This window comes from Trachemys scripta, chromosome 8, assembly GCF_013100865.1.
Source record: "Trachemys scripta elegans isolate TJP31775 chromosome 8, CAS_Tse_1.0, whole genome shotgun sequence".
In the NCBI taxonomy this organism is placed as follows: domain Eukaryota; kingdom Metazoa; phylum Chordata; order Testudines; family Emydidae; genus Trachemys; species Trachemys scripta.
Window position 1 is genome coordinate 93,764,701 of NC_048305.1, and position 15,575 is coordinate 93,780,275.

Sequence of the window (15,575 nt, forward strand, 5' to 3'; positions counted from 1 at the left end):
ATTAGGGAAATCTGAGTGAAATGTTTTGAAAAATTTCAATGAAGTTTCATAGATTTTAAGGCCAGAAGGAACCCTTATGGCCATCTAGTCTGAACTCTACATAACACAGGCCAGAGAACTTCCCTGAGGGATTCCTGCATCAGGCCCACGATTTTTGGCTGAGCGCTTTATTTTGTACTTGGGGTGGGGTTTTCCTAATGTGTTGAGAAATGGGAAGCTCGGTGGGAGTGCCAGACTCTCAGCCCCTGGGAACTAGGTCCTTTGTGTCTCAAACTGAGAACCTGAAAATGGAGGCAACAAAAATTGGTGGACACTTTTGAAAATTTCAAATTGATTTTAGTGATGTTTACACACGCTCTTTTTTGTAAATAATTTATAAAGATTTTTTTTAAGTGTGCTCCTTGATAAGAATTGGTATTTCAGCAGAAGGGCAACGTGCTGCTTAGTTACCAGTGTTTGTAGAAAATGGGGCTCTGGGAAAAGGGTATTTCACATAAAAATTTAATTTCAATAATATCCCTGTTTCTGAGAACAGTAAATATGTAAGAATACCTAGCCCTCCAGCATGTGCATCAATGAGAGATGCTGCTACTGCAGTCCCTTCAGCAAGACCGAGGTCTTTTGCAGCCTCTGGCGTTAGGCCATTTCCAACAGAAGCTCCAGGAGACAGGACTTGGTTTCCTGAGCAGACACAAGTAAAAGCAAACGCCCATCAGTTTGATAAACAGAAAAGCAAACATGCATTTTCCTGAAAAAGTGCTTTTTCCCACTGCTGTTTAATGTATTATCCATCAAAAAAGTGCATTAAAAACTCCATTTACTTACCAAATACCAATTGCACTGTATGTATATTAAACACAACTGTGCTGTATCATGCTGCTCATAAGAGTTTAAAAACTGATAACTATTCAATGCCCAGTATAGCGATGTAGAACAGTTTTACTATAACCTATAAAATTTCCATGTAACATGGTGTGATCTTTTTACTAGGTATGTAAACAGACAACCAGGCTCGTACTTTACATTGTAGCCACTGACTTCATATCTGCAGAAATAAAGGTATTTTAGAAATTAGATACCTTGGGGCAGATTCACTTGTGCTGATGCAAATAAGTGAAAACTGTACATCCTGCATCAGCTTGGCCCAGAGGCGTTTCCATCTCCACTTTCCTTCAGGGGTTCCACCAGGCAAGTGGTGCCTTTAATGTCCATTAGCGCCTCTGTATTAACCAGCAGAGGCTGTTCAGGAGAACCAATAAATCAGTGAAATCCTGCCACTCTTCTTTCATTTCCTCCCTGGCTAAGACCACCCACTTCTGAGTCTGTGTTGGCTAGTTGCAGCAGAGGGTACATTGAACCACCAAAAACTACCCTCCCCAATCTGTCTGGAATTCTGCAAAAGGGCCTTTCTGCCACGTTCTGTGCCACCACACTGGAGGGAATCTGAGCTTTTAACTATTTTTTTCCCAAAAGGAAAGATTATTTTAATAACTAATCAACTATGACAGGGATCGGCAACCTTTGGCACGCGGCTCACCAGGGTAAGCCCCCTGGCGGGCCGGGCCGTTTTGTTTACCTGCTGCGTCCGCAGGTGCGGCCGATCACGGCTCCCACTGGGCGCAGTTCGCCGTCCCATGCCAACGGGGGCTGCGGGAAGCAGCGCGGGCCGAGGGATGTGCTGGCCACCACTTCCCAACGCCCCCATTGGCCTGGAATGGCGAACTGCGGCCAGTGGGAGCCGCGATCGGCCGAACCTGCGGACGCAGCAGGTAAACAAACCGGCCCAGCCTGCCAGGGTGCTTACCCTGGGGAGCTGCGTGCCAAAGGTTGCCAATTCCTGAACTATGATAAAGATAGGGATAGGCCCAAGCTATGAAGATGGGATCCAGGTCCAGTCACTTCGGAGTTCAAGTGTTTCAGGATTGGGGGTTTGATTCAGGCCCATCTCCATATAAAAGGTCTTTCCCTGGGGTGGTGTATAGCTAGATACAAAGCAGTAAGACAGGACTGACAGCTCCTGGAACCCACACCTCTTTATTCATCCACAGGTTAGATGGATGAGGCACACAAAGTCACAGTGGGAGCTTCCACACACTTCCTTGCCAATGCCTTGGCTCTACCTCAGAAACTCCAAATTCATTCAACAGGGCTTATCTTTAAAACTTGCTTAGTTCAACAAATCTTCTGAGCACAATTGGCACAATTTCTGTTTAAAATAAAAGATAGTTCTATTTTCTCAGTGGGTTTTCATGAGAGTAATGCATTCCTCAAGACTAAACATGCCTGTTTTTTTTTAATTTTTCCTCAGAAGTCAGGTTTTCTAACCATTTTATCATTCTTGTTGCACTTCTCCAGACTCTCTCAAATTTGTCCACATCTTTCCTAAAGTGCGGTGTCCAGAACTGGGCACAGTAATCTAGCTGTGGCCTCACCATTGCCAAGTAGAGTGGGACAATTATCTCCTGCGTCATACCTACAAGAGCCTGTTAATACACCCCAGTGCAATTAGTGTTTTTCACAATTGCATCACATTGTTGACTCATATTCACTTTGTGGTGGGCCTTCAAATCTTAGTATGTTGCAGTCATGAAAGACATCTGGTCTTGCTGCTGCCTCTCTCTTTTTTTTTTTTTTTTTTTTTTGCCATGGTATCCAATTGCCTTATCAGAAATCACCTATAAATCAAATGTGTAATGTATTTTGAGATTAAACAGGCTTACCCTGCCCCCAAACACATAGCTTCTGGGTGTTAAATCATCAGCCAGGCTGTGAAACACTCAGCGACATAGGTCCCCATGCTCTCGCCTTCAAAGTTTCATGCTTGAGTTAGTTTGCAGATCATATTGAGAATTTAAAATCCACACGTATGGATTACTCAAAGCTTTCCAACTAGCTCATTCAACTCATGATACTAGTAACCAAAAGTGACCATTTCCGCCGCTTGGTGGCTTATGTGAAATGAATTGCTGGTCTCCTCCAATTCCTAGAGGACAAGTGCCGATGTTTTATTGCTTATAGGCTCAGAAAAATCATGCTCGGCTTTCCAAGTATATCACATGTTCACTTCTTTTAATAAGGTTAGAAGCAAGAGGTTTCTATTTCAGAACAGTGAAAAAAGTGAAGACATCGGAGAGCAAGACTAGAGCGATCTTGCAACAAGGAGGAGGTTCAAGGAAGTTCATGCAGCTACAACCAGAGCTTTTGTTTCAGAATCAGCTGCACCTCCTTAATGTGCACAGCTAGCTCATTTTGTACATCCAGTGTCGGCTGAAATTATTCTGATGGAAAATCTTTCACCACTCACTCCCACAGCAGATTTGTTTGTTCAGTCTGAATGGTCAAGTATTGTAACATATAATTATTAAGTGGTTAGTAGCCCTGATCTTTAGAATGGACTCTATTAGACAATACCTTTTCTTACCAGTTATTCAATTACTGTATCTATGACTAATGAGCTTTTAGGGAACAATTTTAGAGATACAGATAATCCTCTTTCCTGATTTAAGCAGTAGAAAATGACCATATGGATTTCTTTGAAACAGAAAGCTCATTAGAATAGTCGACATTATGGATTTCCCCTTTGGAGTGGAGTGTGTGGAGGTGGGTTTGTTGTGAATTTCAGATACAGTCATTTTGTGTTTTAGAAAAAGGCACTAAACACACAGCACGCCCAGGTGGTTTTAGAAGAAGTCAGAGTGAGCAAGAATTATTCTTCCCTAACTGAAGCCACTTCCTGACAGCATGAGAGATCTGCTCATATCATTCCCGCACTGCCAGTTCTGCTGGAGCCTGATTTTAGGCATAGCCCTTGGCATGACCTAGGGAGAACAAGTGACAGACCAACTTGAGACGCAATCCCACTCTACAACGCTGAGCAAATGGATCCATCGGTGCAGCTCCCGCTGCCTCCCACTCCTGGGGGGAAAGGCAATAAGAAGCCAATCAGAAACACATGCCAAACCCCCGTTGGGGAAGAGAAAGAACAGAGTGCTCTGGGGCTACAGGAATAAGATGAATGGAGACCCCTTTCCTCCTACCAACTACGAGAGATAAGGGAGGCAACAATTTTCTTCCTCTCCATCAGCCAGGAGAGGAGAGTCTCCTTTTCCTCATCCAGCAGTTAAGAGAAGAGAGAAATCCCTCTCTCCCACCCAGCAGCAAGAAGGCAGAGGCAAGGATGAAATGAAAGAGACTGGAGAGAAAATGAGAGAGGGGAGCCGCTTCCTCCAGAACAGCAAGGATAATGGGCCGAGAAAGAAAGCATCCCCCTGGTCACCTGGGTGACAGGCCATGCATGTGGTAATGAGGGAATGCTGTATTTTCCCCTCCACCTCAACCCCTAGGCCTTAGAGATCAGTGAAGCATTGTAAGCCAAACCCACAGAGCCCTGTCTGCATAGCGAGTCTGCGTGCAAGGGAAACAGGCTCCAGGTGTCCAGGACTTTATCCCTCAGAGTGGAATTTGCTCTCCCACCCACACACCTGTAAGTGGGTGTGGAATGGGCAGAGCCTTGATTCTACCCACCAATGGGCAGGGAAGTAGGAAGGAATGGTGACCCATATGCTTACAATAACTGAGAAATTAGAAAAGTCAGCTCAGCATCAAAGTACATAGAATTTGGAACGGCAAGGATCCATAATGATGAAGTAAAACACACAAGGAATAGGAACACAATAGTCACGGTTAAGTAAACATTTACCAACAGATACCACCCAGTTACCATGCTTATCTCCCATTCTAAGCACAAGGTGTAAGGAGGTATCTCAAACACTAACAGGATGGGTTAACTGCTGAAAATACTGGTTTTTAAAAGGTGGCAACTGTGCGTAAAGCACAGGCGATAGGTGTGGGCTTGCCATTGAAATAAAGACACTAGCCACAGGGAGGAATGATGTTGACTCCTACAAGAGCAATACAGCAAGGTACACAATGGCTTAAGTATCACAGCAAGAGTAAAAGTGCTAAACAACCACATACTTCTAATCCAACAATAGGTAACACCTTTCAGTGAGGCGAAGGAAGCAAATTGTCAGAGTGGACGAGAGGGAGATGAGAACTCTGCAAACAGAGGCAGGCAGTGAGAGTACTGTGTCCTCTTTCAGTCTTTTCAAAGAGACTGTATACAGTCTTTGGTTTAAAGTAACCACTTGTGCAAATCATCTGCCTCTTGTAGAACTAAGCCTAACACAACAGACCCATAATTATCTGAAGGCAAAGAACTTTCTCTTTCGCATTCATACAACTGTTCCACTAAGACACACAGAGCCCTTCTTAATGCACTGCCTTGAGTCACATTTTTATTTTGAACAATATAGCTCATTTTTAGTAGGGCTTTTTCCCCTCCTGTAGAGCAGCAAGTTTACAAAAGGAAAAAGCCGTTTGAAGCCTTTCCTCCTCTTTTATCCTTCCTTGAAGACTAACTCTGGAATTTGCTACGATCTAGTTTTGTTTAAAGAATTTATGTGGTACCAATGACCCACCACCTTTCGAGGCAGTTGCCACAGCAACCACTTATTTACCAGACGCAATACACGAAGCAGACAACAATATGTCTTCAGTCCACTTTAGTAAGCAAAATGTACAGTGTGGAATCTTACTCATATTTAACAGAAACAGACTTTTTAGTGCTTACCAGTCTTTTTACAAATAACAAAAGGAAAGCACAGCAGGGGACCTCAGCTGACTCAGCTCTTACACATTCACTCAGTTAAGAGCAGCTTTTAACCTGTCACGCAGAACTCAGTTGCATTTTGTGTTTAATTGTATTTGGCTGCATAACTGTGAAAAAAATACAAGTGTAAAAAACCAAAAGGAAAAGTTTCCTTTCTCTATTAACTTTACACCTGAAAACTTAAAAGAGCTAAATTTCATCGTAGTCTGGAGTAATGGATAATGCCAGAGAATACCACCTAATTTTCATGCTTATTTAGAAGTGAAGGGTCCTTTAGTTAGCCTATGCTGACATTTAAAACTAATGTCTTTTACCATAATGTTAATAATGAGTGGACATCTATCTAGAGCTGGTTAGGAATTTTCCCTTCCAATTTTTTTAAATGGAAAATGCAGTTTCTGCAAAATCCAAGTTTTCTTTGGGAAGATTCTAATTTTTTAAAACTTTTCAACTGTCCAGCAGGAAAACTAAAATGAAATAATATGTTTCAGATGGGAGTGATTCAAATTAATTTATCAAATCAGATCAAAACGTTTTGTTTTGGGCCAATTCAACATGAATCTGGTCTGCCTGAGCTGCCCCTACAACCTTATGGAAGTTGTAGTTTGGAGTGTCTCATGCCTCCATTCTCCACTATGGGCCAGGTCTCTGGCTGGACTACATCTCAGCTCAGCTCCTACAGTAATGGGGGCCATATAACTGCCAAAGGCAGACACACATAGGGGTGGTGAGGTAGTCGTGGGCGTTGGCAAAGTCAGATGACCTATAGGGACACCAGACATTGATCCATTAAACTGAAAAATAAAGTAGGTCTATAGTTTGTGAGTGCATACCTTAGGAGTGATGGCTAAGATTAAAAGACAGCTAATTTACATGTATGGTGCCTACATTCCTGGCAAAAGAAGAACAGAAAAAACGAAAGTACTGCCTGTCATTTATTCAATAGGCATGCAGAGGATCTATCCAAACCCTGAGGGAAACAACGGAGCTTGGGGGAACCGGATTTGGGTTAAATAGTGCAGCATAACCATCTCTTTATGGATGGAGCATTACTTAGACATAGGTGAGTTAGCCATGTGTAGATGGTTTAGTAAATAAGTGTAGCCCATTCAGACATGAATTCAGCTTCCTGTCCCCATCCTTTCACCTGCAAATAACGAAGATACATTTTCACAGCATTTTAACACAGTTTCCTGGCATCTTATAGCACATCATCATCATCATCAATGTGCTCTCTAAACATTATGGGTCAACAAATGGCATCAATATATTTGACTAGTGTTATATTTGTTGAAATCATAGGTTATGTGACTTGGCTGGATATTGGGTAATGCAAGTCTCTATTTAGGGGTGCATGTATAATTTATCACATATTAATTATGGATTATTACTAAACCGATAGCTTTTTGTTACTGCTTCTTTATTAATAATGCAGGTGAGAGCAGCTCTCCTTTGAAGTATTATTTAATTACCCTTTTTTTTCAAATCCAAAAGAAATGAAACTTAATCAGCTATTGAAAGAACCTTTTGAATTCTTCACCTAAGCTTCTGATGTCTACACAACCTCATTTCCCACGAAAAGACTTCCAATTATTTTCTGGCGCTCACAAAACAGACGTCCCTATGTTGAAAGCGTAGGCTCAAGCGAAGCAAGAAGGTGAAGATGATGAGGAAGCATTACCAGAAAGGGGAAGCATCAGACAAGAGGAGGAAGAGGACAGATGGTCAGTAGAAAGCCTCTGATCTGGAACTTTTGGAAGCCAGTCTTTTTATTACCACTGTATGAAAAAACAAAAACAAAACAAAAAATAGGACAATGTTTTAGAGACAGATATTTAAACACTATCAATACGCCAAAATGAACAGAGGAAAGATGGGAGTGAGGGGCGAGGGAGGGAATTCATTTTAGCTTGTTACTCCCTTCTTCTATTACAATAGTGTGCAGACATGTAAGCTATTACATCACAACCCTATTTAACTGAAACACATGGTTAACCAAGGGTCAGTTTTATCCCCCAACATTTTCAAAGGCAGCTGTTCAGCATCTAGGATCTTCATCATGCCCCAAGCAAGGCTTAAGTACCTAAATACCTTTGATTTCAAGAAGTGACAAGTCTACTTCCCCACTCAGGTGAAGATCTCAGATAGCTGACAATAACTTGAAATGAATACTCATGTAATGTTGTCCTCTTGTGAGCATGGTCCTTGAATGCTATGTGTGGCTTTTACATACGATGGTGATAGCTGCTTTAGAAATGCCCAGAAAGATAATTTTGCCAGAAGCTGGGAATGGGCGACAGGGGATGTATCACTTGATGATTACCTGTTCTGTTCATTCCATCTGGGGCACCTGACATTGGCCACTGTCAGAAGACAGGATACTGGGCTAGAGGGACCTTTGGTCTGACCCAATATGGTCGTTCTTATATTCTAATTTATTTATTTCACAGCACCCAGAAATGTGCTAGATACCTCACATTACGACAACTGTTCCTGTCTCAAAGGGCTTACAATAAATTAAGGTCCCAAGGGAACAACTGATAGCGGATAAGCTGACTGTTGCATCCACATGGAGTCCCATTGAATTCTAAGGGCTCTGCGTGGGAGCAGCAATTGCAGGACTGGGTCTCATTTCTGACATGACAATGAAAGGGGAACAAAACCACACAAAGGGGTTGAGGCAGGAAGGAGTAAGGTTGCAGCAAGAGATAAATGCCTCCACTCAGTTATCTTTTTTCCTCAAAGACGCGTATTTCTCCAGAAACACTTTCCCCGCTATTCTCTCACACTCTATTCCTTCCTTATATCGTTTAAAGTTCAAATGCTACTGTGGTAATTGCCGTAGGCAAGGTTTTGCTAAGAGTGTTGATTTAAACTTTCACTGTCTACTAAATATGAAAATGAGAAGTATAAAAAGCTCCCGGATTTCATTTTTAACAGGAAGAGAAAGTTTAAGTTGGCATAATATGAACTAAACCACCACTTACTGTTACAGCATGAAGAAAGAAAGAATGTAATCATGCCTGTCAGATATAGAAGGAACAAATACCCCCCCTAAAAATAAAAAATGAAGACTACATCTACAGCCAAACATCAGTTCCAAGAGAGTAGTTTAAATCCAGCCTGCTTTCTTATGAATTAAGTTGTTTGCCTGGTCTCCAGGGGGAAGTCTATTCAGCCTAGTTCCTGTGCACAACACCAAACGATTAAGCAGAGCCTCCCTACTTTCGGCTGATGCAGGTTCATGAGAGCATGACAGTAAGTTAAATCTTCCCTCTCCACTTCCAGTGTCTTTACCAGCATGACAGAGCCTACCAGGAGATATCAGCCCTAACAATCTCCTCTGACGAATTCTCTCTCAAACTTGCTCCTGCTGACTCACAGATTATAAAGCAGTGTCTGAGGCTTTCAGGGACGAGTCACCATAGAGTACCTCTTCGTATGGTGCCAACTTCATCCCCTTTCTAGTTGTTATAGCTCTTGGATGGACTGAAATTACAGGAAACTTTGGCATTTTTGGAGCACTACTCACTCGTAAATTCTGTGGATTTTGACAGTATCGAGCACTTGAGTATCCTGTGATTCAAGCCTTTAAAATTTTTTTTGAAATTGCAGCTTATTGTAACTTAGTGTGTGTGTGTGTGTGTGCGCGTGTGTGTGTGGTGGGGGGGAACGACATGTAAATAGGATCATCTGTTTTGAGAAAACTTTGTTTTTTACTCACTATTCTTGATCATGGGCAAAGCTCCGTGTTTTAAGGCTCTTGTTCTTGTTTGGTTCTCTGAGCAGATAGCAGAATCCAGTGGACTGGGATCAGAGAAGCCTGGAATGAAAGACTTCACCTTCAAGGAGGCCCCTCAATGTGTTCTGTGGTGTGTGGCCTCCATAGCCTCAGAAAGGATGGGAAAGGGGCAGGGCCTGTGGAATGGCAACTCTCTGGAGCACCAGTTATTACTAGTTCAATTCACCCAACCCAGAATGGAAACTCCATCTCCAGAGGAAAAGAAGGTCAGGTTACCTGCCAGCACAGGAGCCTGGGAGAGCGCAACTCCTGAACAATAGCTCCTATGGAATGGGAGGCTCAGGGTGGTGATGTGGTCAGGAAGCAATATGAAGACAAAGAGGCTCTACACAGTGGCTCTGTCCTCTACTGAATCCTGGGTGGGGGAGAGAAGGGGGATCTCTAGGGGCTAAACTCCTTCCCTTTTTGAGGATGGGAGGCATAAGAACTTCTCCTCCCCCAGATATAAGAATGAAAAGGAAAATCCATGAATATGAACTGATAGTGTCCTTGCCCTTGTGTGAAAAAAACAAGGGCAGCATATAGCTCTCCATCTTTATTCAGTACCGGTCTCTTCCCTATTTATGGTTCTTTTGTTATGGTACCATTGCTGGTAGTGTGTCAACTGTGTATTCCTTCCTATGTGTCCACAAGCAAACTGAAAATCCAAAGGGTGCCTTTTCAAACAAAGGCATGTAAGCTGCACCCAAGAAAATACAGGTAGTAGCGAACAAATACAGACAAAGGGTTACATGTCTGGTCATGCAATTATCCATTTGGCACACGTAAATGTATATTGCTTCCCCTTTTTCTGACTCCAGTATCCCATTCTAACATAAGTGTCATCCCTCTGTCAAGTGGCAGCTGATGGCTGGGTTGGCTTCCCAGTGGAGGAAAGATCAGTGATGCAGAGTCTGGCTATACTCCGTGTAACTTGCTTTATTTACACCTATGCACCAGTCCTGAAATGAGGCGCTCAAACAGCAAGCAGGGCAACACCTTCTTTCAGGAATCTCAGCCCAACACCAGTGCTGAGTTTCCAGGAGCAACTCTGCCTCAAGAATTAACTCTAATCAGAGACCACGGAAGAGAACGAGTTCTCCTAACACTGCCTCTGCCTAACCCAAACAACAACAGCAGCAGCATTTCTTTCCAAGAGACAAATTTGGTTGCAAGAATTTAGAAGACTATGTGTAACAGCCCCACCTGGAGATGCGTGCAATAACAATACTTCTGCATAGGGAAGCAGGTGCTTGCAAAAGCAACGATGTGTTTATTCACCTAACATTTTCATGTTCGAATAACCAGTAGAGATTCTCTATTACTCACTTGAATGCATGGGGTCCCGGGGGGGCCGTCAGGAAGGAGGGGGGGGGTTGGACGGGGCGGCAGGGGGCAGTCAGGGGCAGGGGTTCCGGGGGCAGTCAGGGGACAGGGAGAAGGGGTGGTGGGATGGGGCAGGAGTCCCTAGGGGGCCATCCGGAATGAGAGGAGGGGTTGGATGGGGTGGCGGTGGTCCGGGGGCAGTCAGGGACAGGGAGCGGGGGTATGTGGATGGGGCAGGGGTCCCAGAGGGGCCATCAGGGAACGGGGGGGCTGGATGGGGCAGGAGTCCCGGGGGGGCAGATACGAAGTGAAGCCAGGCCACAACCTCCTCCCCTAACCGCCCCCCGTACAATTTACGAAACCTGATGCGGCCCTCAGCCAAAAAGTTTGCCCGCCCCTGCACTACAGGGGTGTGATTTGTAAAATACTCTAATGCACTGTGCTATAACTGCCCCATGTAGACCCTGCTTGTGTGAGCTAAAAAGATACATAATGCAACCTGGGTACCTTTTAGAGCGCACCAGGATGGGACAGTTAGCATGTTAGCAAGCTTTACAAATCACACCCTTCTGGTGCCCTTTGACACATGGTTTAGACAAGCCCTTAGGCACCTATGTTTGAAAATTTAGCTCCAAGTTTTTTCAACTTGTACATAGTGAGAAAACAGCTTCAGTCACTGATGGTGCGAGCTCCCTTGCGTATGCCCAAGGCTGTATTTATTCTCAGTCTAAGAGCAAGTGCTGCAAATGAAATAACTTTGAGTGGCGTGACTTTCAGAAAAACAACTACCCTGCTTTGCTCTTCTGTGGATCCTTCTATTCAAGGATCCCAAAGGCGGAGTGCCAAAGCAGCAGTGTCCAAGGCTACGCATCAAAGCACTGAGGTTAAAAAACTCCAAAGCTCTGGAGTTGAGTGCCACAGTGCCAAGGAAGGGCTGCAGTGTGCCAGGCTTTGCACTGAAACACAGAGCCATAGTTTCAAATTGACACGCCCAAGCGCCACAGCACTTAAAAAAACAGGAGGCAGGGAGCACGGGGGGGGGGGAAAGAGTCTTTGCATCAACTCAAAAACCATCTGAGAATCAGGTGGACAAGGTCAAAAATGACAGAAAGTGACTGTGGAGACAGGCTGATGCAGTGCTGAAATCGTGGAAGACTGGGAGTTCCTCTGTTGACCACAGTCATGAAGGAATTGGGTGGAGCATTTGGAGGATGGCATTTATATACAGGAAAGCATAATGGCCAGTAGGGATCCTGGCTCATGCCATACCCTGCAGGGTCAAAAATCTACGAGATGAATGAATTCTGCCAGTCTCAGTCTAGGCTGGTGAAACCCAGGATGATCCCTTCGAAGAAGTATGACTATCCTATTTACAGATGAGGAAACAGAGACCGAGAGAAGTTAAGTAACCTGCCCAAAGGAAGCTTGGAGTAATGTCAAGAATAAAACTAAAATATCCAGGTTTCCCAGTCCGATGCTTTAACCCCAAGACACATTCCTTTCCTAATATCCTATTTGGATCATGACATTGGTATTATGAAACAAACATCTTTATAAACATGTTAATTTCAGGACTTAGAGCCTTTTATATTATCTGTAATAAATATGTTACACACAAAAGATGCTGGTCTTTATTTCCTGGACCCAGTTACCAGACATGGGTCCGGATTACAAAGGATTAATATCTCTCTTACGTGTCATGGTTCAGTATCCCTTGATTCCAGTAGCTACTGTTAAAGTATCCCTCTCTGAGCATTCTTTTACCCCCGTGTTGTAGTTTATCTGGGAAAAGTCATCTCTCTTTGAAAATCTGGTTTTCAGTGAAGTCCTGCTCTTCATGCTATTCTATAGCTGGACTGAAAGGCGGTCAAGTGACTTGCGCAAGGTCCAGATTTTCAAAGGTATTTAAGCACCTAGTAGGATTTTCAAAAGCACCTAAGCAGGTTAGGCACCTCACACTGAAATCAATCAGATTTAGGAGCCTAACTTGCTTAGATGTTTTGAAAATCCCACTAAGTGCTTATGTGCCTCTTTTGGTACCTAAATACCTTTGAATAGCTGACCACAAGTTTCTATTTACAGCTGGTTCTGAAAATATTGGGAAATAGGATTGTATAATCTTTCAGCAGGCAGAAGGACTATGTTTCAGAGTGTTAAGTTTGGTGTGAACATAAATATAGTAAAATCAGCATGTAGCTCCATCACAGATGAAGAGACAGTAAATATCTATTTATAAAGTATCACTGCAATATGTCAACATCAAAACACATAAGTTACTACACCAATAGACATAACTATTCTACAATACCTACAATATTTTCTTCTCTGAGACAAATGCACCATCCTCTGGTGGGTAAGAGGTGGGTGGGGAAGGTTAGGCATAAATTATTATGATACAATATAAAATTATTTGGTCCCTTAAGTAGCCCCTGAAGTAGGAGATGGTGGTGAAAATTTATCAGGCTTCCCTGCTCCTCACCCCCCAATACATTGTACAATTCAATACCTAAATTTCATGTTCTACAGTCCTTTTAACAGAATTGCTAATGTCTTTCTAGGTTTTATAATGCCACAAAAAGATGCTCATCATGCGATCTCACCACAGCAGATAAGTGCTAGTGCCTGTGGGGGTTCTCAATGCAAGCGGTCTTCTACTGTTTGTTTGCAGTGGGCACATTAATGAGGTCAATAAAGTTTGCAGCAACTCTGCATATGAATCTACACTTTCAACAATGTTATTAGTAAATTCTAGACATGCAGAAGTGACCACAGGAGCCTATTGTGTGGATTCCCTGCAAAGTCAAACTGCTCTGGGTAATAAAAGGTCAGAAGGCTTGTATTTTCACAGCAGAAACCACCATTTGATGTGGGAAAGATTCAGGGGAGATCCTAAAGGCCAACGGTGAAGGGTCTCTTTTCAACAAGGTCACATGTCAAGCTAGAGTGAAACTAAAAGGAGCGTATTACCTGAAACCACAAGCAACACTGTGGATACATGAAATGTCTTGCCCTTTAAAAATACATTTTATAATATGCACTAGTTCAGAACATACAGTAACTATTCTCTTGTAATTTCCACAAATTCTTTTCAATGTCCTGAAAGTTAAGAGCACTTGAAAAAAACTGTTTTATATTCCAGTCATAACTATCCAGCTATAGTTTCCTCTCACTGGAGGGAAGATTGTTCTCATCAGAGATTAGAAAAACATGTTGTGTTTGCCTATTCTATATTCAGTAACAACAATTCGCTTCTGTAAACAATAAAAGAAGGCTCAGCTAATTTTCCTCTGATTTTTTTGTTTTGTTTGACAACAAAATGACTATTACAGTTGAGTGCTGCTAAGATTTTAAGCAAACTGCATTAAAGGCATTTAAGTAAAATGCCAGTCTCTCTCTTTCAGTGGGATTGTGATGGCATTAAAATACAGTAAGTTCACATAAGAATTTAGGATAAACAAACCTTGAATAGAGGTGTGGGGTTCTGGCTACATTGTGCACTAGAGCAAATGGGAAATTCTATTAGGGGAATTAGATTTATGTATTTATTTAAGAAGAATGTGACAGTGTCCCATTTCTCGTCTCATGCTTATTGCTTTCTAGCTTGGTTTTACAATCTCCAGAGCTCCTGGGTTTTCAAGGATACTTTGACCTACTGCCTGTTCCCCTCCTTGGGTCATGCATAACTTTTACTTTATGCATATAAGTAAGGCCCTTCTTAACTTGCGATGCTGCGGAAATGGCAGATTCTGCAATATTAGGCTTCCGCCACAATTTTGACTGCAGGAGCCCCTGCTCTCAGCCATGGCCTGCCATCAGCAGAAAATCACACAAAAGTAACAATGGACTTTATTACCACAAATAATAAGGTCCATTATTAGTTTCCCACAATTTTCCATGCCTTGTCCACAACTCAGCTGCAATTTTTTGACAATCATCCTGCAATTCAAGTAGGGCCTTACATATGAGAGAGAGAGAAGGTGGGTGAGGTAATATCTTTTATTGGACCAAAGCCTGTGGGTTGACAAGACTCTTCCACCAATGGAACTTGGTCCCATAAAAGATATTACCTCACTCACCTGTGTCTCATACCCTAGGACCAACATGCTACAACAACACTGCAAACTATATGCATGTAGGATCTTCTGGAAACGCCTGCTCAGGAATTTATTCCATTTGTTGTAGTCGATGGGAGCTGAGGCTGTTCAGCACCTTGCAGCGGGATTATGTCCTGTCGAAGTAGCAGACAGAATTAAAGGGCACATGGGGCCTGATTGTGCTCTCATTGCACTTAATGGCAGAACTCCCATTTACTTCTATGGGACCAAGTCTATACAGTACATTCTATTTCCCTACTTAAAATCAATACGGGCACCAGCAAAGTAACCAAGAGTCTTGCACACTACAAGATAGTCCTATTCTGGGGGGTTCGAAGTCCTACAGTCCAGCTGAGGTTTGCGGCAAAATGTCAACTGAGGGGTAGCTAGCTCCAGGCAATGCTGAAGGCCTTAAATAACTGAAGTAAAGAGCTGAGGTCATCCCAACTGCTTTATCCAACCTTCTCCCCAGCCAAACAATGCAATCAGCCTGTGTGCTCAGCCTGCACACTCTCTGAAAAAGAACAGCTCATGAACTGTGATGCCATTCCAGAGAATTGAAGTTTCTGGCTCTGTAACCCAATTCCTAGAAGTACGCTGTCCAGAAGCAGCACTTCTGGGAATGACAGTAATAAAAAAGGGAAGGCCAGGAAGGAATTTCTCCCCAGAGCATATCGCACGGACCTTAGAATGGCTGTTTCTT

At 43.0% G+C, this 15,575-nt stretch overlaps 1 protein-coding gene across 11 annotated transcripts in view; it reads right to left on the reverse strand.

The window, feature by feature from the left end:
* FGGY (FGGY carbohydrate kinase domain containing) overlaps positions 1-15,575 on the reverse strand; it is a 332,123-nt gene that overhangs the window by 99,505 nt on the left and 217,043 nt on the right. For 7 of the 11 annotated variants that reach the window (XM_034778551.1, XM_034778547.1, XM_034778546.1 and 4 more), the window contains one exon: positions 553-681. Coding sequence is in view for 9 of the 11 variants with exons in the window: in XM_034778547.1 (XP_034634438.1) it covers positions 553-681 (129 nt within the window). In the remaining 2 variants the exon portion in view is untranslated. The other 4 variants (XM_034778550.1, XM_034778549.1, XM_034778553.1 and 1 more) reach the window with 3 other exon arrangements.